Source organism: Monodelphis domestica, chromosome 2, assembly GCF_027887165.1.
Source record: "Monodelphis domestica isolate mMonDom1 chromosome 2, mMonDom1.pri, whole genome shotgun sequence".
Lineage (NCBI taxonomy): Eukaryota > Metazoa > Chordata > Mammalia > Didelphimorphia > Didelphidae > Monodelphis > Monodelphis domestica.
In genome coordinates this window covers 408496260-408517914 of record NC_077228.1, presented here as the reverse complement: position 1 = coordinate 408517914, position 21655 = coordinate 408496260, and the positions used below count along the sequence as shown (strand labels likewise).

General features: G+C 34.6%; 2 protein-coding genes across 9 annotated transcripts in view; one reads left to right on the top strand and one right to left on the bottom strand.

Annotated features, from left to right (window-relative positions):
* SLC2A12 (solute carrier family 2 member 12) overlaps positions 1-12551 on the top strand; it is a 94581-nt gene extending 82030 nt beyond the window's left edge. For all 4 annotated transcript variants that reach the window (XM_056818826.1, XM_016428910.2, XM_056818825.1 and 1 more), the window contains 2 exons: positions 3074-3206; positions 7831-12551. In XM_056818826.1, the coding sequence (XP_056674804.1) occupies positions 3074-3206; positions 7831-7984 (287 nt within the window). In that variant the 3' untranslated portion in view covers positions 7985-12551. The remainder of the gene's footprint in view (positions 1-3073; positions 3207-7830) is intronic.
* The window catches only part of TBPL1 (TATA-box binding protein like 1), a 54213-nt gene continuing 43628 nt past the window's right edge, over positions 11071-21655 (bottom strand). For all 5 annotated transcript variants that reach the window (XM_056818828.1, XM_056818827.1, XM_016428907.2 and 2 more), the window contains exons 3-7: positions 21095-21177; positions 20664-20727; positions 17790-17893; positions 17597-17691; positions 11071-12726 (exon numbers count right to left, since the gene is read on the bottom strand). In XM_056818828.1, the coding sequence (XP_056674806.1) occupies positions 12647-12726; positions 17597-17691; positions 17790-17893; positions 20664-20727; positions 21095-21177 (426 nt within the window). In that variant the 3' untranslated portion in view covers positions 11071-12646. The remainder of the gene's footprint in view (positions 12727-17596; positions 17692-17789; positions 17894-20663; positions 20728-21094; positions 21178-21655) is intronic.

Here is a 21655-nt window from a genome sequence, read left to right as displayed (position 1 = left end):
TGTTGGAGCTGGTAAGATCTTAGAAATCCTCAGGTCCAACTTCTTCATTGTATAGAGAAGACTAAGGCCCTTAGAACAAGAAAGTGACTTGACCAAGGCCAGAGAAGAGGGTTCATTCAGCCCTTGCTGAAATTGGGACTGAACTGGGTTAGGATCAGATTGAGATCAAATCTCATAGGCTAATGGATTGTTAGCACTGGAAGGGACTTTAGGGAAAACCTTGTCCACATCTCTTGTTTTTCAGGGAAGGGGGCCCTAAGTTAAGGTGGCAAGGCAAGATCTTGATCTCTTTGTTACAACTCCTGATTTGGAAGCTAGCACTCTTTCAGCCACAGTATTGAATTTTTGGTTCCCTCTTGGTCAGCAATAGTTCTTGAACTCATGATTCAAAACAAACAGAAGAGCAAAGAGGGAAAGCCCCTAGTTTTTTTAGGTTATGAATTCTTAACCTGGTTTCTGGCCCCAAGAGGTTTGTGGATAGATTTCAAGAGACCAAAGAACTTGGCTGGGGGGAAAATTATATTTTTATTTCAAGATAATTGGTTTCCTTTGTAATTGGAAGTATTTTATTTTGTGCACTTAAAAACACTCTGAGAAGGGATTGTCAAAGTGGTTAGCTGTTCTCTTTCAGGATGTGTCCTGCCCTACATCTGGTCAAAAGGACATGTTGGTGGCCCTGCTCTGATTAAAGCTATTTTCAGAGGTCATTTCTAAAGACAGGAAATGAAATAACAAAGGAATTGGTCATTCATTCTGATCAGCTCCTCTCATGTGTACTACCTGACTATCCATCCTCTCACCCATCAGCTCTTTGTGGAATGGGAAACAGAAAAAAAGAGGATGGAATAGAAAAAGAGGGAAGAAAATAGTATGATGGCTAAAGCAGGAAGATAGTTAACAGAATCTGTTAACAGAATCAAGTCTCCAAAAGATTTTGTTTATCAAGTGACCTTGACAGGCTGGAAAGTGGACTGAAGCTAATAAGATAATATTGACCAGGAACAAATGCCAAGTCTTACACTTGAGTTCTAAAATCAATGGCACAAAGGCAGGATCGTGGGAGATCTGCCTTACCAGTGGTTCATGTGATAAAAAAAAAAAAGACAAATTGAAAACTCTGTAAAAGTCACTAATGTGGCCCGGCTACCAGAAAGTGAGTACAGTATTGGGCTAAATTAGTAGAAACTTAGGGGGCAGCTGGGTAGCTCAGTGAATTGAGAGCTAGCCCTAGAGACGGGAGGTCCTAGGTTCAAATCTGGCCTCAGACACTTCCCAGCTGTGTGACCCTGGGCAAGTCACTTGACCCCCATTGCCTACCCTTACCACTCTTCTGCCTTGGAGCCAATACACAGTATTGACGCCAAGATGGAAGGTAAGGGTTTTAAAAAAAATTAGTAGAAACTTAGATTCCAAAATAAAGATAATAATTGCCCTACTAGAGTACACTGGTTAGAACATATTGGGACTGTCATGCTCAAGCTGGGATACCCCATTTTAAGAGACTTTACAAGGGACCCTGACAAACCAGAGTCCATTCAGAAGATCGTAGTAAAGTGTTTAATAATAGTTATAATTATATAAGCTATATAATTAAATACGTGTCATTTGAGTGTTATCCTAAAAACTACGATCCCCAGCAGCCTGCTTACTCTCTTCCTGTCCTTACATGCTGACATAGACAGGAGATAAATTTGGTGGAGTTCCATCTCTTGACCTTTTTTTTTCCTTCCTGTCACAGCTTTGGTGGAGGGGGCTTTTTGAGCAGATAGAAAAAAAAAAAACTTAGTCACCTGGTTCTGTTTTGTCAGATAATAAACTTTACAAAAATACCTAAAGTATTGGACATTTAAATCTTATATATATATATATATATATTACAGAATAGTTATATAGTTATGATTTATATTATGATCAGTTGAAGGGATTAAGGATACTTTTCCTGGGGGGAGCATTGGCAGAGGTTGAAGTGAGAGGTAAAAAAAGGCAAATTGACTCTTAAAATATCTAATGGCCTGTTATGTGAAAAAGGGATGAGATTTATTGTGCAACTCCAAAGGATAGCAATGGGTAGAAATTATAAGGGATACAGATTTATATTTTGGTTAAAAGTAAACCTCTGTAAAAATTATAGCTACAAATGAAATAGATTATCTTATTAAGTAATTTATAAGAAATTATAAGAAATATTTAAGCAGAATTCAGATATGTAGAAGAGATTTCTGAATGGTCTTTTTCAACTATAAATTTGTAGAGTTTTAGCATTCTAGGGGGAAAATTGTACACAAGAAGTCAGGTAGGAGGAGGGATAGATTAGAGAACCACACTGAGGTGATTTAAAAGGTAAATAAAATTAAAATTAATAGAAATAATTGGAATGTAGTGTTAAAAGGCTCAAAGAGTAAGAGTAATATCTTTTGATCATGAGCCACGTGCCTTCCTGAACCCAGAAAAATAACTGCTGTGGATCCACACTGTAGTAGTTTTAAATGATATATTCGCTGCTATGAATTCATTTTTTTGACAAAGTATGAGCTGCTTCCAAAAATAAAATTCTGTCTAAAAATGCATGGTTAAAAATCTAACATTAAAATGCTGGCATTGAACCTGAATTGCAGTAGCAATCAGGATATTAATTCCTTCTCTGGAGAAAGTTGTTATTGTGGGCAGTTGAAAATGCAATCTTTAGATGGTGAGGGATGGTGATAAATTCATGATTCTTGTTTCTCTGCGTATCATCAGTGTGATTAAAATCAGAATTGCATATCATTTATGAAGAAGCTAGTATAATTCAAGAACTAATCAACTTTGGGGACAGCTGGGTGGCTCAGTGAATTGAGAGACAGACCTAGAGATGGGAGGTCCTGGGTTCAAATTTGACCTCAGACACTTCCCAACTGTGACCCTGGGCAAGTCACTTGCCTAGCCCTTACCACTCTTCTGCCTTGGAACCAATACACAGTATTGACTCTAAGACAGAAGGTAAAAGTTTTAAATTTAAAAATAAATAAAAAAATTTAAAAAAATTTAAAATAAAAAAAAAGAACTCATCAACTTTTCTTTGTGTTCCTTGTAGAACTTATTGGTCTGCCATGGGTATGCTTTATTTACACAATAATGAGTCTAGCAGCACTGGTTTTTGTTGTTTTGTTTATCCCGGAAACAAAGGGATGCTCTTTGGAACAAATATCAATGGAACTGGCAAAATCGTAAGTATTTAATGATTGATATTTTTTCTCTTTGGTCACTGGCACAAAGTTAGTTTTGTGACATGCTGAATAATAATAGATCAGCAGTTAATTTAGGATAGTCTCTTTGGACTGAGATCATCCAGAGCATGACTGAATTTACTGTTTCATCTTTAAAAGATTTATAAAATCAGCATGACTCACTGAAGAAGTTAGAAAATATATCCTTCTGTAAAGTAAACTTCCCAAGTTTTCAGAAGAACTTGGAGACATTCAAAGTCTCTTCTCTTAGTTTTCCCATCCCCTATGAGGTATCCTTCCTGTTTCTGATGGGACAAACACTACCATATATAGTTCTTCCTTCCCAAGGTTGGAACTACTTCAAGTATTTGTAGTCCCACTGTTAATCTATATCCCAACCAAGATATAGAAATCCTGGAGAAAAACAAAAACAAAAAAAATAGCCTTAACAAAAATACCTAGAATTACTTTTTTACATGTCAAAATACATCTTAACTACCACTGGTTTAAATTTAGGAAGTCCGAATAGATTTTTCGTAAACGTAAGCTGTAGTAGAGTGGTTTACACACATTTCAAACATGACAGTAGCATATGTGATTTCTCTGGAGACTTCCCTAGTTTTTAAAATTTGAATAAAATGGTAAGAATATACTTTCTTGAACAAATAAAGTGGGAGAAAATGTTTATGTTTTTTAAAGTTTTTTTTTTAAAGGCAAAACAGTATCAATGCAATAGCATAACCATTATTACAGATTGCAGTTCCAATGAGGGTGATACTTCTAAGGAGAGTCAGTTTAGTTCTGAACTAAATAGCTAACACCAGAAGTGGACCAGATTTTGGATACTTAAGAGACTTTTTTTTAAAACATTTTTTCTATCAATTCCCACCTTCACCAAAATGCAATCTTCATTAAAAGTTCCTTAAAACTTTCAGCAACTTGAACTTGAACTTCTATTCTGGGGGCAGCTAGGTGGCACAGTGGACAGAGTACCAAGCCTGGAGTTGGGTGGTCCTGGGTTCAAATCTGGCCTCATAAATACTTCCTAGCTGTGTGACCTTGTGAAAGTCACTTAACCCCCATTGCCTAGCCCTTACCACTTTTGTCTTATTTTCTGTTAATCTAATGCTGGGCTTTTTTGCTACATGGAGATGTTATTTAAGGGTTATAATTTTTCCCATGGCATAAAGAGAAATAGTGGTGCTGGGTCCTGCTGAAATTACTAGAAGAAGAACTGCATTTCTATGACTACTAACTCAGTTAAGGTATAAAAGGTGAAGCCTCAAAATACCCAATGTAGTAGTGATTCACACCCATGAGTGTTTTAATATCTTTGGACGTCCTATCAGCACCTCTGGGCTAACGTAGCACATGGGAAAGTTCCAGAGGGAGAAAAGCTTCTTTAAACGTGGTTCAATCATGGGACACTAAACAAAAGAGGGGAAAGAAGAATGGATGCAGATTTCTGGGAACCAATTGATGAAGAGCCTTCATTCCCTTTAATTCCTTCCATATCTCAAAAAAAAAAAATAAAGCTTGAAATCTGGTTGAGAAAAGGGACTTTAAAATCTGCAGGTATATCTGTGATAGATAATAAAAATCTGATTTCTAGAAACTAAGGGCAAACCTCCCACCTAGTGGACAAACAGAATAAGACAGTCCTTGGGAACAAATGGATGCCTATTAAAAAACAGATAATTCATAACTCATACCAATTTGGGACCGTGTGGTGTAAGGGTAGGGGAAGCCTGCCTGAATTAGAGAATATTTCAAAGGGACAAAAGTTTGTTGGCTTCCCAATCCCTTGTCCAAGAAAAATGATATTTACATTTCAAATTAAAGGAATAAGAAGGACCAAAGTCAAAAGCATTTTGATTTTTTTAATGGAACTATCATTATGTTAGTATTTATACTTGAAGACAGGTGAAGGAGAATGAAGAAAGAGAAAAGAATAGAGGAAAATAAAAAACAAGGAGGTAACAAAATCATTAAACTTACATATTTATGACATAAGTAAAGCAAATTGTTGAGTTCATCTGGCAAGTTTTATTTCCTCATACTAATGAAAGATGGCAAGTAAATAGCAAGACAGTTGTGTCCCTTGCTTCAAAAGAGGATGGAGGGAAGAAACATAGCTCCTTTACAGATATGTAGGAATGACATTTAGATTAATATCAGTATTCAAATGACATTTCCAATTACTCAGAAATGTCATTGCCATTCAGCTTTACACCTATGTGGGTGGATTTCTTTTTTTCTTTTCTTGCAAAAACTGGTAGTTTTCATCTGAGTAATGCCTCCCATTAAACTAGTTGCTTGTCTTCAAGGTCTCCCTGGAATACCAATTTCTTAATAGGTACTATAGCCTAAATTGACAACAGATAAGAAACAATCTACACCAGTGAGATTTTTTGCAAAGAAAATATTTTGCATATTCTACACTAGTAGTCTTAATCATTTGCCCAGTTTGTTACTACCCATACGAGTAATGCTAGCAGACTCAGATTAATTAGTAATTGTAATTTTAGTTGAAATGCAATTCATTTTATAGCTAAACTTGTGAGCTTCTCTCTCCATATATTTTTGACCTTTCATAGGGAAAGAACACAAATTTCTGCCTATTCACATCAGCCCCCCCCCCCCCCCAAACAAAAGCTACCCTGCTTAAAGGAGACTATTAAATTTCTAATATCATTTAATGTTCTTTTTGACCATGTTATAATTCACATAGCTAATCTATATACCATTTAATTGGAATATTTTCATAAATAATGGACTAGAAGACCACATAAGCATTACTACTGTTAATTCCATGTCTTCTTTTTTCATTACTCACCCTACACCCTTCTTTTCTGCCTACCCTTCCCTCTATCTTGTTTTAATTTTCATATGACATTTTGTTCTCTCTTGAAAAAAAATGAACTAATGGAATTTCTTTGGATGGTAAACAGGTAAAATTCATTTAAATAGAGAAACATGCTATTTTTTTTTAAGCTATGGTAGCATTTGAAACATATATAGCTGCAATAAAGTAACAGTTGGACTAACTCCCTGAGATCCCTCTCTAAAAAGCTCTATCATCCCAAAGGGTTCCCAAATCCCCAATTTTCTAATAGTCTTTTCAGCTGCATTTTAAATGTCTTCAAAAACCCTGTTTTAAACTACTTCATTAGAATGCAAGACAGTCCCATTGAGTGCCAGTTGTCCCCTTGTGGAGTATTATCCTCCCAGTCCTCACAAACATATTCTCTGAAAAGCTATGCTGTTTAACATTGTTCTTTGTAGTCTTTTCTCCTTAACCACATGACATCTCTTCTTAAACATTGTCTTACTCTTCTTTAAACTTCAGACATATTGGCAGTTTTACAGTTAAAGACATTAGAAATGGTGTCAATTACATTTTTTAAATGCTAAGGAGACTCAAAATTTCAAATATCCTTTGTTGGTCTTCCAAAGCTAACATCATGTTAAAATCTAGAGTGCTATAAACTCATGAGAGAGTATTTCTTCTCTACACAATAAAGATCCAATTGTGTGGATCCCTATCTTTACATTTATGACAGAAACAGTCTTAGTATAAAAACTACTATAAGATATTCTGGCAAAGTCAAAGTGAGTGCAATATCTAAGATACTTTTACATCTTTTATTGCTTAACATTTTCCTCTCACATTTGAGGTTAAGGTTGTATTTTCCTATTCTTGGAAAACTAGATAAACTTATATGACAGTCTTAGTATCTGATATTCAATAAATTGAAGAAAGACCATCCTACAATATAGATAATTTTATTTGTGACATTGAAGAAATAATCTGTCCTTTTTGCAATAAATCCAAAATTAGAAAGTTCATTATTTAAGTTATTTCAGTTGTAGGACTTACTCTTTCCTTGAAGTCAAGTATTTTGTTTTATTTTATTTTGCTGAGACCTGTGATTTTATCAATATATGGTACTCCCAGGAGTTCCCTCAGACTAATGTTAGTTGGAAACTATTCTATGAATTATAATCTTAGAAAGCTGCAAGGAAAGAAGAAAAGGAAATTACAAAGGAAAGATAAAAGAAATGGAGGGGAGGGGAAAAGGAAAGAAGTGAAAAAGGAATGAAAGAGAAAGAAAGGAAAAGAAAAAGAAAAATCAAGGAAAAAGGCATTTCAAGAAATTGATGGTGATATATTTACATATATAAATTGACACAAATTGTAAATATCTTAATGACTGAGTTTGGAAGGGACCAGAATGACTCATTTCTCCTCACTTTTAGCAATTAACTTTTTGGGTACTGTAATGAAAATGAGAAATAGTAGGATTTCTGAGTGATTAACTTTTTGAGGACCCCATGGTAAACCAAACTATAACTCTGTACTTTGGAATTCAAAATTGCAGGTAAAACTATGCTATAATGACATCCTTCCAATTCTTTTGATAAATATGCCTTGGACAGCACTCAACAAAAACTTGTGTTCTAATATTTTATACAAAAAGGTTTCAATGTCATAACATGACCTCGATGGACCTCTAGAATTTTATAAACCCCAGGGTGGTTTTTAAAATATGTTTAATATTTTTTAAAACAGCACTGTATAAAGCATGAATGATGTTTTCATTAGTGACTCTTTCTCTTTCAGGAACTATGTGAAACACAACATTTATCTTATGAGTCATCAGAGAGAGAAGTTAGTGCCAACGGAGCTTCAAAAAACAAAACACCAAGAGCAATTCTTAGAGTGCAAAAAGTTGTGTGGTAAAGAGCAATCAAGGCATCTCTTTCAGGAGCACTGATGCCACACAAACACCAATGATAATGATTTGGTGTAAGGACACCGTACAGTGTCTTTGTAATTTTATACACTTGGTATTTTTTTTTAAACTTTAGTGTCTGAAGCTAAACTTTTAAGGCATTTCCTTATCTGGTCACAAGTGACTTAAAAATCAGCTCTTCATTTTAAAGTCAAACTAGGGTAGAGGAAACAGACATCTCCAATCAACTTGCCATTCCCTAGGAACCAATTAAGAACTGGCCAGAGAAAATATGATTATTGCTTTTCACTGTTCTTACTGAGCAATTTAAGAAAGAACAGGCCCCTTCAGCAGTCAATCACATGACCAGTTTGTTCCCTAGATATATCTTATCCAAAAAAAAAAGGAAATGACAATTTTATTTTCAGAGGTATAAGGGACAGATTTCTAAATATAACTTTACCACTATAGGAATCTGGTTTGCAGAGTGGATTTTTTTTCTTTTGGTAAGAGAAGGCAGTAAATTCTATGAGTACAGCTCATCTTTTTTAGTCTAGAAAGGGTTAGGTTGATGGGTAGGTTTTCAATTGGTTGTACTTGACCTGTATCTAATTAAGAATAGTAAAGGTTTCTATAGCTCATGTTAAAATTCATGTAGTAATTTTAAAGCTAAGTATCTTACAAATGGGCTTCCTGAACCTATGTGAATATAGTCTACATCCCAGTGCTCATGCAAATAATCAGTTATGAAGTAGTACAGAACGATGAATTTTTTAAACATTTTTCCGTATTACCAAAGTGAGATGCCAAGAGAATTTGGAAATATGGGACCATATATATTTAATTACAACTCTTAGTGAAAAATTCTGAAGTCATGAAATCCAGAGGTTAGATCTATATCTAATCAGTTACATTTATTTCATTGCCTTAAAGTAAGCTTTCAAAACTTTCTCCTATTGAGGCTTTCAAAGCTGAAGTGCCTAATACCTGCAACTTCTTTGCAGTCCTCAGGAGTTTCACTACCTCAGGCTACAACCAATTAGCCATTTCCAGAGTTAACCTTCAAGCTGCTGCAAATTGTGTCACGTTATGGATGTGTAACATTAAAGATTAGGTCACCTAATGCACATGTTTCACTTGTACGAAGCTCATTAGAAGTGAACGAGTCATATATGCTTCTATCTAAATGCATAACTTATCCAACCAGGAATTGCTTTCTGTGCGAAATTTCTGTATATTTTCTCCAAATTAAAGGCTTGGGCAAGTTTGAAAGCAAGTAAAAAAGTCACAACCAATAAAGATTCATGATACTGTACAAACTGTAGAGGATGTATCAAAACTTCAAATCAACCCCCCCCCCAAAAAACAAAATCAGGCTATATTGTATAAAAAACCCTTACCTTCTATCTTAGTTTCAATTCTAAACAGAAGAGAGTAACAAAGGCTAAGCATAGGGATTAAGTGACTCGCCCTCCCAACTCCATGCCTGGTGCTCTATCTACTTTGCTACCTAGCTGCTGCAATACATTTCTTTCTTTCTTTCTTAGTCTCTTTCTCTCTCTTTTTCTTTCTCTCTCTCTCTCTCTTTCTCCCTCCCTCCCTCCTCCTCCTTCTTCTTTTAAATGAGTCTTAGAACAGTAGAGGACCCTCTATTTTGGAATTTAACAAACCCTTAAATTTCTCATACGTCTTTATATCAAATTAATATTGTTCGGTTGTTTTAGCTATGTCCAACTCTTTGTAACTCCATTTGGGATTTTCTTGACAAAGGTACTTGGAATGGTTTGCTATTTTCTTCTCCAGCTCATTTTACAGAGGAGAAGCTAAAGCAAAGTTAAGTGATCCTACAAGTCAGTGGCCAGATTTGAACCCAGGAAGATAAGTCTTTCTGACTTAAGCCTCAATACTCTATCCACCATGTCACCTAGCTGCCCCATATCAAATTGGGGAAGATAGAAATCTAGGATAGCAACAATAGCTTTAATATCAGAGAAATGCTTCAGATAAAAAATACAATGTAAGAAATAATTCTACCTAGAGAATGGCTCGTAAGGGCCACTACTGAGATTTCCTGGGAAAGGACAAGAGAAAAATGGATAGTAAGAGGTTTAAGAAGGATGCTCTGTGTTAAAAGTGTAGTAATTTCACATGCAGGTTTTAGTTTTAAAGAATGGTCATTTTAAGAATAAGTATATGGCAATCTTGTAGTCTTTCTATCATAGCTTCAGTACAGATGGGAAACAGAATTTTTTGTCAGAAACTGTCTTTAAAAAAAAAAAAAGAGCTTTAGGGATTCCCTCAAATGCCTTTGTTGAAGTTCAAACAGTCCACTCCATAAAACCTTGAATACTTTAAGTTCAACAAATGCTTGAAAACTTACTTGGTTACTGCTGATGAAAACAGTATAAACAGACAAACAAAAACCCCCAAAAATCCCCAATAATTCTAATTTCCAATTAAATGTTTACTTATTTTCACTAACATCAGAGTTCTTTGATTTTCCAAAAATAGGAAGAGTTGTAGATAAGAGTTATATTTTTATTACTCTTTCCCCAGTATAATTATGTGTGTGACAGATGTTTTACAACCAATTATCTCTTACTATATATCCACTTGTTGCTCTTATCCTACTGGGTTGTAATCTACTACTACCTGCTAATACTGATTCAACTATTTAGAAACAATCTCTGTTCTCTCAGCACCACCCCCTCCCATATTTTGAAACCAAACACACTATTTGAGAAAATGCTGAACCAGCTGATTTATCTGTTGCTGAAAATCTTAAAACTGTTTGGTCTACTCTTTGGAGTTAGTCATGTTCAATTTTTCCTTTTTTCTCATTTTTATATAGTTTTAAAAAATGTCACTGTTCCATATGCACTTCTTTCCTTAATTCTCCCTTGTTTATTAACATCTTAGGATTGGAAGTTCATTAAAACCAAGTATATATGCTCAAACTGATTAACAATACAGTATCTGTAGTTTTTGTTCATCCATTTTGATTCTTTACATCTCATGAAATTAAATGACCTACTGAATTTTAAAATGAATTAAATATAGCAAAAAAACTATTAATGAGAACATTAAAATAACCTACAAATTCAAAATCATGGTCAAAGCCAGGCTTATTACCCAAGAGAAACCTCCACAAGAAAGAATTTTATTTTGAAATTATTAGCCTTTTCACTTCTTTTAGGGCAACGAGATGGAGAGTGGGAAAGAACAGGGGAAAAAAAGGGCACAAAGAACATATAACATTTGTACAAAATTGTACAATTCATCCTAATTGAGCATTCTATAATATACAGGAAAAGTTACTTAATGGAGCTCACATCATTTTTGATCCATTCCGATTTTAATGGAATCTTCTGTTCTCTATTGTTTCCACTGATATGCAGAAACTCAGTTTTATTTTTCAGTATTAAAACATTGTTAACTGTGTTAAATTCAAGTCATAGGGCATTCCTGTAGCACAATTACCATTCTGATGCTCAGGAACGAGCCAAAGAGGATGCTGGCTCATAAAGTTATTTAGTATCATTTTCATTTACTGTACTAAACAATTCCCTATTTTTTTAGCTCCATTAAATAAGACAAAACTAGAGAGAAAGGACATGTCTCACACAAAATGGCTTTCAAGTCCAAAGTGAGCTTCCTTCTAAAATATACAATAGTTTAGGCATGGCACAGCCTGGGGCACTTCTTGTCATAAATGCACAACTTTATCAAACTGTCAAGAATAGCGGGAGCCTGTACAGGACAGGCTTACATTGAGAACCTCGATCACTTTCCTTCAGCTGTAACTGAAGTTTTTTCAAAGTAATAAAGGTAACTGAGATGCAGCCCAAAAGGGCGGCTTTTTCACATCCAATCTGTGGGTAAAAAGAGTTTCTTTATTAAACTAATTTTTGAACTCTCAAAAGATATTTAACACTATCATATTAAGTTAGCAATGTAAGACATTATGTTGCATCTATAAAGTTCTACTCTTATTCCCTATAGTTTATATACATTTTTATTTCTAATTTGCAAGAAAAACTGACATTTGGTAACACAGCATTAAGAACATACTGTACACATGTAGCATATATACAAAATACACTTCAAATGGAAGCCAAAAAACACTTCAGCAAAAGACTTAAGTTTGCATAGTTTAAAAAAATGAATTCTGAGTAATACAATTACAGTTAAAATAGAAAATGGGGAAGAAAAATAATAGAATAGGTATGAAGAGAGATCTTTTCCAAACTTTTATTTGTGCACACATTCATCAATTGAAAAAAGATAACTTTTACAGCTTCTTTGGTGCCCATGTTCAGCATACAAAAATGTAAAAGACTATTCACAAATAAAACACATTAGCTCAAACTGAAAAACAACCAAAAAAAACCCAAAAACCCAACCAAAATATGTCTTAAAGGTAGTGCACACTGTGACAGCTCTGCTTATGACACGAGAATTACTGCGAAAATAAATAGAATGTCCTTTTGTAAAAGCAGCAATTTCATGTCTTGTAAACTTTTTACATTACAGCACTGTTCAAAATAAAATCCAAAGGGACTGGAGCTTACACTGTGGCCATGAACAAATAAAAGAGTCTATTTCCTCAGTTACTGTTGGTCCAGTTTTCCTTTTGACTTGAGTCCAATGTGCAGCAGTTTTAAAAGGTGCTCAGTTAGGGAACCTAACCAATTAAGTGGTGAATTATAAAATTTCTTTTCTGCTTTCAAACACATATGGGTAAATCTGTTCCACAGCAGTAGCAACAGCCTTTACATTTGGCCCTGTAACAAAAAAAAAGGAAAATGCCATAAAAAGTTGACCTACAAAAATGTAAATTACAGTATTTCAAAATGTAAATTAAAACTGTTTTAATATAATTTTATAGGTCATTACATTACCTATAAATGATACACCTGATATCTATATGATAGATAAAAGAAAATTAAGCTAAAACAGTAAGAGTTTAGTGATTCTCAGGCTCAGTTTTCTAGCCATCTTAATGTTGATGAGAAAGGTTCATATAAGCTAATAAATCTTGGGAACAACAACAAAAAAATCTCAGTACTCTTGTTTAGTGTAATTTGACTTTTTACTATATAAATCATTACTTTTGCCAAATATGATAGGACCAGAAATGTACCAAGGCTCCTACCCCCAAAATAGATTAGGCTTGTTTTCCTAAAAGGTGACAAAGCTGACCCCAGAACTTGATAGGGCCAGGGTTCAAGCTGTGCACTACTTAACAAGACATCCTAGGTGCCTCTGACTGATGTAGCTTCCTGGCCACCCAAACAAATTAAAAAGGTTCAACCACATGAAGTAACAGCCCTTCAAATTTAACAGAGGTCCCAAGACTGATCATCACTTGTTAGCCAACTAACCAGAGGCATTTTCATAACTAGAACTGAGGTATGTGCTAGAATATCCTTGTTGAGCATCCTTTCTAGGTGATTGCTAAGTAAACCATTTTTTTGTTAACTGTTCAATGGTTTATTGAGTCCCTCATTTGAACCCAACATAGAACTTGAATTAGCATGGTACTTGGCCAGTGGTAGGTCTGCTCTTAAAAATAGGATATTTGAGAATTCCCAAAATATTTATTAGAATCAAAAAAAGACTTATGGACAATTTGTAAGAAGACTGCAAGTAACTAGTTTTTGGATATCAGAAAGACAGTTCAGGCAACTTGCCTTAAATCATTTTATTATCTCCTTATTATCTATTTAAATTTATGAAGAACCAACAATAATTCCCTGAGTAACTGAGACAAAAGGAAGATTTTACTTGTGTTACTTGGCTAACTTAAGTCCTCTGCTTTATCTCAGCTACTCTGATTTTTATTAAACATACAGAAATATTTAGTATGACCTTTGCTTGAAATTTTATAGCCTACATTTTAAATTTCATTTAAAAATCATTCTCTATGTGTAAATAATGTAACATAGTGGGGAAAGTATTAGATTTGAGGTCAGATTGGCTCTAGAGTCAGAAGATGGGTTTAAATTCAAATTTTGCTTGAGCTGCCTTGGCCAAATCACAAGATGTCATATTGTGTGTGTGTGTGTGTGTGTGTGTGTGTGTGTGTGTGTGTGTGTGTGTGTGTGTGCAAGCGTGCACTCGCACGTGCGCACGTGCATGTGAACTAAAGTATCAGATTATCTGAGTTTTAAAATCTCTCTTCTAGATCAACATCAAAATATTCCTCGTAATGAAGCAGATTTGGGCAAGAAGAGTGCAATATGAAAAAGATAGAAGTAGTAAATACCTACTAGAGAAAGAGGATATATATATATATATATATAGGCTCAAGGGCAGAACAACTTTGGGCAGAAAGCTGGAAAGGAAAGTACCTCTGGGGTTAAGAGTTTTTGCCACAAACATGAAGGAGATGGCTGATGCTATGTTGTTCCCTCATTTCCATTAACCTTGTATCTTTTCTTGGAAGCTATGAGACCGAAGAGAGTGGCTCCATAGTTGACTTAAGCCTAGTCTTCTAGAACTCTCAGGAAAAATAAAACTGTTTAGCAACCTAGTGTTTTACTTCACCTCTTTTCATGAGGCACAATTAAACTACTGAAAACCAGAAAAAGTTTGATATTTTGTTTAATTGTATTTATTTTCTTAAAAACCCTTACCTTCCTTCTTGGAATCAATACTATGTATTGGTTCTAAGTCAGGAGAGTGGTAAGGGCTAGGCAATGGGGGTTAAGTGACTTGCCGTGTCTGAGGTCATATTTGAACCCAGGACCTCCCATCTCTGGGCCTGACTCTTAATCCACTGAGCCACCTAGCTGCCCCCAGAAGTTTGATATTTTAGCTGGTCAATCAGTAACAATAAATAAGCATTCCAAACATATACACACACCAAAACACACATATATACAATCTCATTCACTTAATGCGGACCAACCCCTGGAAGAAAATACTGTGGAAGGAAGAAAATCTCCACTCTGTGGAGAAGAAAGAATCTCCACTCTTGGGGTAGTGCAGTCCATCCCTAAGTTCCTGACCTTGAGGAAGTCCTAGTTCAATATGCAAAGTCTATACATACAAAAAACACTTTAGAAAAATGATAAACATAAGTACAAATAAAAAAATATGAAAAGAGTATGAGATATGTAAGTGGTAAGGAGCAAGGATCAACTAGGGGGAGTGAATCTGGGAAAACCAAGAAGGTTGTCTTAAGCCAAGTTTAAGAGGGAAGAACATGGTTTGCAAGAAGTATTACTGGGTATCCCAACTCAATTGCTGCAGGGGAAGTTCCCTTTCCTCTGAACAAAAATGTTTCTTTTATCAGCTTCATTTTAGAAAGGACAATGATGAGCATTAAAATGAAAAACAACCAGTTGTCTTCCAAAATTATGTCATATGAGGATCAAATGAAAGAACATGAGATGCTTATCCTGAAAAAGAGAAGACTTAAGGTGGGACAAACTAGCTATTTTCAAAGTATGTGAAAGTTTTACACCTGACAGGGGAATTAAGACTTGTTTTAATTAGAAGCCTCTCTTTCCCCCAGTGCAACTAAGAACAATGGGTAGAAGCTGCAGATTTACACATAGGTAAAGAAAAAACTTTGTAACAGTAAGTGCTATATGTATGTGGACAGACAGACAGACAGACAGACAGACAGACAGACACACACACACACACACACACACACACACACACCATACACGTGACACGACAGGACACAACACACACAAATACCCAGAAATAGCCAGTCTCAAGAGTTTGGAAAGTCTAGGTTCAAGTCCTATCTGATATGTTCTGGGTGTGAGACCCAAATGTTGTATCTTCAGACTCCCTATCACTAGGAGATACAAAAACATCTCTTCCATAAATTTCTAGCACCGTTCATAATCACTGATCACATGTGTGATAGCATATTACAGCTACTCTGGGTACAGATGTTATTTTAATAGCCATCTGATAAACTAGCCTATAGCTTGTAAGTGAACCCTGAACAAACTTGAGAAAAAAGGGATTGGAATATAAATTAGCATACCACCTGATTTTGGAAGTATACATAATGGTCCACACCTATAGGACCATTCACTTCTACAAAAAGGGAGGGAAGGCCATTTTCTTTTTCTTCTTAAAAAAATTTTTTTAAACCCTTACCCTCCATCTTGGAATCAATACTATATACTGGCTCCAAGGCAGAAGAGTATAAGGGCTAGGCAATGGGGGTTAAGTGACTTGCCCAGGGTCACACATCTGGGAAGTGTCTTGAGGCCATATTTGAACCTAGGACCTCCTGTCTCTGGGCCTGGCTCTCAATCCACTGAGCCACCTAGCTGCCCCAGGAAGCTCATTTTCTCATTTCTTCTCCTGGGTCAACCTTAGTCATTATAATGACAAAGCATTGTGCACTTCTCTCAATATTGTAGTAGTCAATTATGCATGTTGTCCTCTAGGTTCTAATTCACACTCTGCATTTGGTTCACTGTCTTCCTATGCTTACCAGAATTCTACCATAAAGTTAATTTTAAAAATACTTTGAATTGAGTAGATAAAAATTAGTTACAAAAATCCACTTAAAAATTTATTTCTAGACTGGAGGTTTTTAAAAATTAATTTTTTTTCACCAATTGTCAATTCAATAAAAGTGGATTAAAAATAACTTTCAAGATCCCTGACTAAAGTTTTCCTCTGTAGTACTTTGGCAAATTCTGGCAGTTTTCAGTTGCTGTTTCAGTACATACACATTTTATACATATATAACTCATAGCTACATGTTATGGGAAATATATTCAAAAGCCTAATAATGGTTCACATGTAGCATTTCATATTCTTCATAACAACCCTATGTTGTAGGAAGTTCAAATATTATCATCTTTAAAAACAAAGTTTATTTATCAAGTTTATTTTTCAAATCAAGATGAAAATGTGAAGCTAAAGAAGATATACTCATTGGAAACCTGTCTAGAAGTTAGTGTACTTGGTGATACTATGGGAGAAATGGTGTCAAGTTCAAGTCAGGGAAGTAGGGATAGGCAAAAGAGAGAAGAAGCCAAGTTTATCTCCCTAAGGATGTATTGAGGCTATCATTTCAGCAAGTTCCAAGGAAGAGATCATACGCTAAACCCTAATCAGCAAATATCAGTCTTCTTTCTTAGCAAGATGAGTAAGAATAGGATACAGGAAATGTGTCTACAGGTCAGTGATAGAAGGGAGGAAAAACTAATGGTGGAGGAAATATTGAAAGCAACCGTATCTATTAAAATTTTGCTTTCAATATCATTAATTAGCTCAGCAATGTTATTATTGAGCCAAGCTCCCACATATGCACCTCCCTCCATAACCCTGATTACTATAACACCAAAAATCATTCTGAGTATCTCAGGTTGTTGACCTATAATTGCTTCTTAAGTTTTTAAAAACTGAAGTAGCAGGTTATTTCAGAGAATTCACAAATTACAGCTGAGTTTCCCCAAGTAACATCTACCACTTACTTCACAACATCTGAGGTTCCTTTGTATGCTGTTGAGTACCATACTTATTATAACAATTTAATGAGTTAAATATAAAATCACCATCCTGGATATTAACTACAATTTTTATATGTTTCAATTACTTTATATTAATATACAAACATCTTATCACATTTAGACTCTTGTAACATAATTCGGAGACTATATAAAGTACCTGTTACTGTGATACTTCCTGTTGAAAAAATCTGTAATGTAGCTCGTAGAGCTTTTATGCGATAACATACTGCAGGATGAAGTTCAGGTTCATAACTGTCAAAAAGAGATGCTCTAATTAATATAATACACAAATATAAAGTTTTCTAAGTGATTCAAATGTAAAAAGCTGGTTATATTCATTCAATACCTACCTGGCATGAGGCCTATTATTCTTTGTGAATTCTGGCAATCGGATTTCAAAGGGCATGTTACATACTGCCAAAACATTAACGACTTTAAAATCTGTAAATATTACCTTTAGGAAGGGAAAAGCAGAATCAAATTATTTTGAAAAACAAGAACATCTGGTTATCCTAGAATATTTTTTCAAGAATGTCTAGAACCTCAGTGGTTTTTTTTATTTTTCTTGTCAAACACATGAACAAAGAAGTTACAGTGAGAACTTAGCATAGCAGTTTTATGCTTTGTGGAAAAATGTTCAGCCTGGAGTTGGAGGACCTGGACTCATGTCCTACTCTCCTCATAACCAGCTGGCTAGTCCATCTGTATTGTCATTTATTATCTTCAACTTCAGAAAATGTGGAACTAGGATGAAAATTATAAAAATTATTACCCTGATGGCTAAACAAGTTAAAGTGATCCTCTTTAAGTTAAACAGAAGGAATCATTTTCATATGACCCTACATTAGAATTATACACAAATTTCTTTTACATACTGCACTCATCACTGTGATCAATATTAAGTTTCAAAAGCCCTAATAAGAAGACTTCATGTATTCTAATTCTCCCTCTTAAGGCACCTGTGAGATAATTTACCAATATTAAGTCTGTAAAAAGGAATTATTTATTCCTTTTTTAATTTTACAGGGGACCTGGAAGTTCTCTTACCTTAGAGATATGTAGGGATTAACCAGTCCATAGGAACTGGGGAGCCCCTTGCTGGGCTCAGTTGGGTTGTCTGTCATTTGCTGACAGGGCTGGCAGTTGTGGGGAAGTTGGCTGCTGGGCATGAGTTGGTCATTGGGGATTGGTTGCTGGTGGTGTGGGATTATAAAGGCAGGTCTGAGCTTACTGAGAGGTATTTTGGCTTTAGCCATTAGAGGCCTTTTTTGCCTTTTGGGTTTTTGGTCTTTGGTTTGGGCTATCAGGTTTTTTCCCCTTCCTTGAACTTTTTGGAAGGTGGCTGGTCTTCATTGACAGACCTAATGGAGGTTGGATTAAACACTGATTGGGTTGGAACTTTGTGGGGCAGTTATTAGTGGTAGTTATAGGTAGATATAGGCAGTTATAGTCAGTTATAGGATAATTAGTAAAGACATTAGGAAAATTTCCTTCTACCTCTTTCCTATATTTCCCTCCTTTACTATATTCATTTTACTTTATTCTTTTACTATTTCTATTTTAATTAAAACGAAATTGTAAATTGTTAAAAGCTGCTAGAAGTTTTCTTTTCTCTGGCTTAAAGGGATAATATTAATTTATAACTCTACTATATTCTCTTTAAACCATAAGTTATTAAAAACTGCTCTCTTATTTTATCAAAACCCCTATTTTGGAGGGAAAAAAGATGAATACTTAAAGAATAAGAAGCAGCATATAAAATTTACTATTTTAGGACATGACAGAGGAGAGACTCTAAATGAACACTCTAATGCAAATATTATCAACATAGCAATGGGTTCAAATCAAGAAAACATGTAATGCCCAGTGGATTTACGCTATGGGGGCTATGGGGGGGGGGGGAGGAAAAGAAAATGATCTATGTCTTTAATGAATAATGCTTGGAAATGATCAAATAAAATATAAAAAAAAAGAAAATCAACATCTTGCTTAAAATGTATCCCTAATAAAATGTGAAGGATAAGAAAAAAAAATTTACTATTTTAATTGAGGAACATATTTCTTATAGCATTTATATATGAAATCTAAATCTGTTTGGCTACTATATGATATATATATATATATATATATATATATATATGTTTGTATATATATATATATACTGTAGAACCAAAAAAAGAAATAAAAGCAATGGAAAGATGATGCCTAAAGAATAAGGGCTTTAATATGAAAATTCATGAGATGTCACACTTTAAAGAATGCATACATATTTTAAAGGGAGATTTAATTGTGTACAAAATCAAGTTAAGTTACATAAATTTAGTATTTTCAAGGAAAGGGAGGAAAGATTGATTTACTTTTCTTCTGAAAAGCCATTTCCTGATTCTATTACTGCTTGGTAATAGAAGCTAAATAAAAAGGGAGAGTGAAAAAATAAATCTCAATGCTACTGAAAGCATTAGTTGATGGTTCTCACTTATCTCAGCATGAAACTGGGAAAGGATTGTTAAAAATGGACTAGAAAAGGCATAAACAAAGGATTCCTACTATTCAACTATAGTGAGTACTGAAATAGAATAAAATATTCCATTTTTTTTCTCTTGGCTAAATTTCTGAAATATTAAATGGATTTTTTAAAGAACTAGAGGAGAACATGGTAAGAAACCATGAGCTTAGGAGAAACTCTTTGGCAAAAAAAGCATACCAATTATTATTTCTCCACCATATTGCAGAACAATTCAGTATAGTACCATACTTAAAAGTACTTACTACCAGGCACAGAGAGTTACATTCAAATTGGGAGTTTTTTTGATGATTATTTAATTATACTCCATGGTCTAGCCAAGCTTGCCTTCTTGCTATTCAATCAGTCAATAAGTATTTACTTAGTAAAATACCTATTATGTGCACTGCATCTCATGCTAAGGATATAGGAACAAAGAATGAAGATTTCTCTACTCCCAGTGAAACCTTCCATATCCTTATGTGCCTCCCCACTCTCTCTCAGCTGCTGGTGCTGTCCCACTTTCTTTCCCACAATGACCTTGAAGTTATTTTGTGTCTATTCTGTATTTACTTATATATGCTACTTGAGGGAAGGTGCAGTTTCATTTTTTATCTTGTAATCCCAGCACTAAAGATTGTACTAGAACAATGTTTGTTGACTAAGTGATCAAAATGTACATCTCAAATATGTCCAGTTTATATGTTCTTATGCACTTTACCTGAAAACCAAGTTTCTGTAGACTTCGGGCTAATCGCCTGGCACCAAATTTAGCTTCTTCTTCACTAGTTTCAATAAGAGAAAAAAATGAAAAAATGAGCTATACACAGGGACTAAACTGTAAACCATAGAAGCTTCTATTTACAGCTCAATATGAAGAGAGAGAGAGAGAGAGGCAGCATGGATTAGGGGTCTTGGTGTCTAAAAGAATGTAGTGAAAATACTGCCCTGACACAAAAAAGCTATATGACCTTGGCCAAATCACCTAATCTCTCAGTGACTCAGGTAACTTAAAGTAAGTTGAAAAGCACATTCCAATCTACAGTGCAGGGAGTTTCCTCATTAATGAAATCACAAGTGTAGACAAAAAAAAATCTAGGAAAAAGTTATTGTTTTCATTGGGGAAAAAAAAATCTAATTTAATACACTTACCTTGTGGCTCCTGTGCAAATAATTTTTCCTGAGGACCAAATTGTAGCTGTAATTCTAGGTTTTCTAAGCTTCATTAATACTTTCTATAAAAAATAACAGTAAAGATAGTGAATGCTAATATTCAAAGATAACTTCTTAATTTTAAAGAAAACAAAAAATTGTTTTAGGCTAATTGAAATTTTAAACAATAAATGTCTATATATACATTTAACTTTGTCTTTTTTAAAAAATCTACTAGAATTGATACCTGGGGTAAGGGCTAGACAACTAGGGTTAGGGTTACTTGTCCAGGGTCATAAAGCTAGGAAATGTGTTAGACCACATTTGAACCCAGGATCTACTCTCTTCAGGTCTGGCTCTCTATCCACTGGGCCATATCTACCTGCCCCACCTAAATCTGTTTTAACAGCCTCAATTCCAGTAGGAAATTAGGTAATAAAAACAAACTACCTTATCAAGTAAAAAGGGAAATGGCCTTGAATTTAGATTTTTCCTCCAAAAAAATATTATACACAAGTTTTAAATTGCATATTTGTAATCAATATACACTGAGAATATATA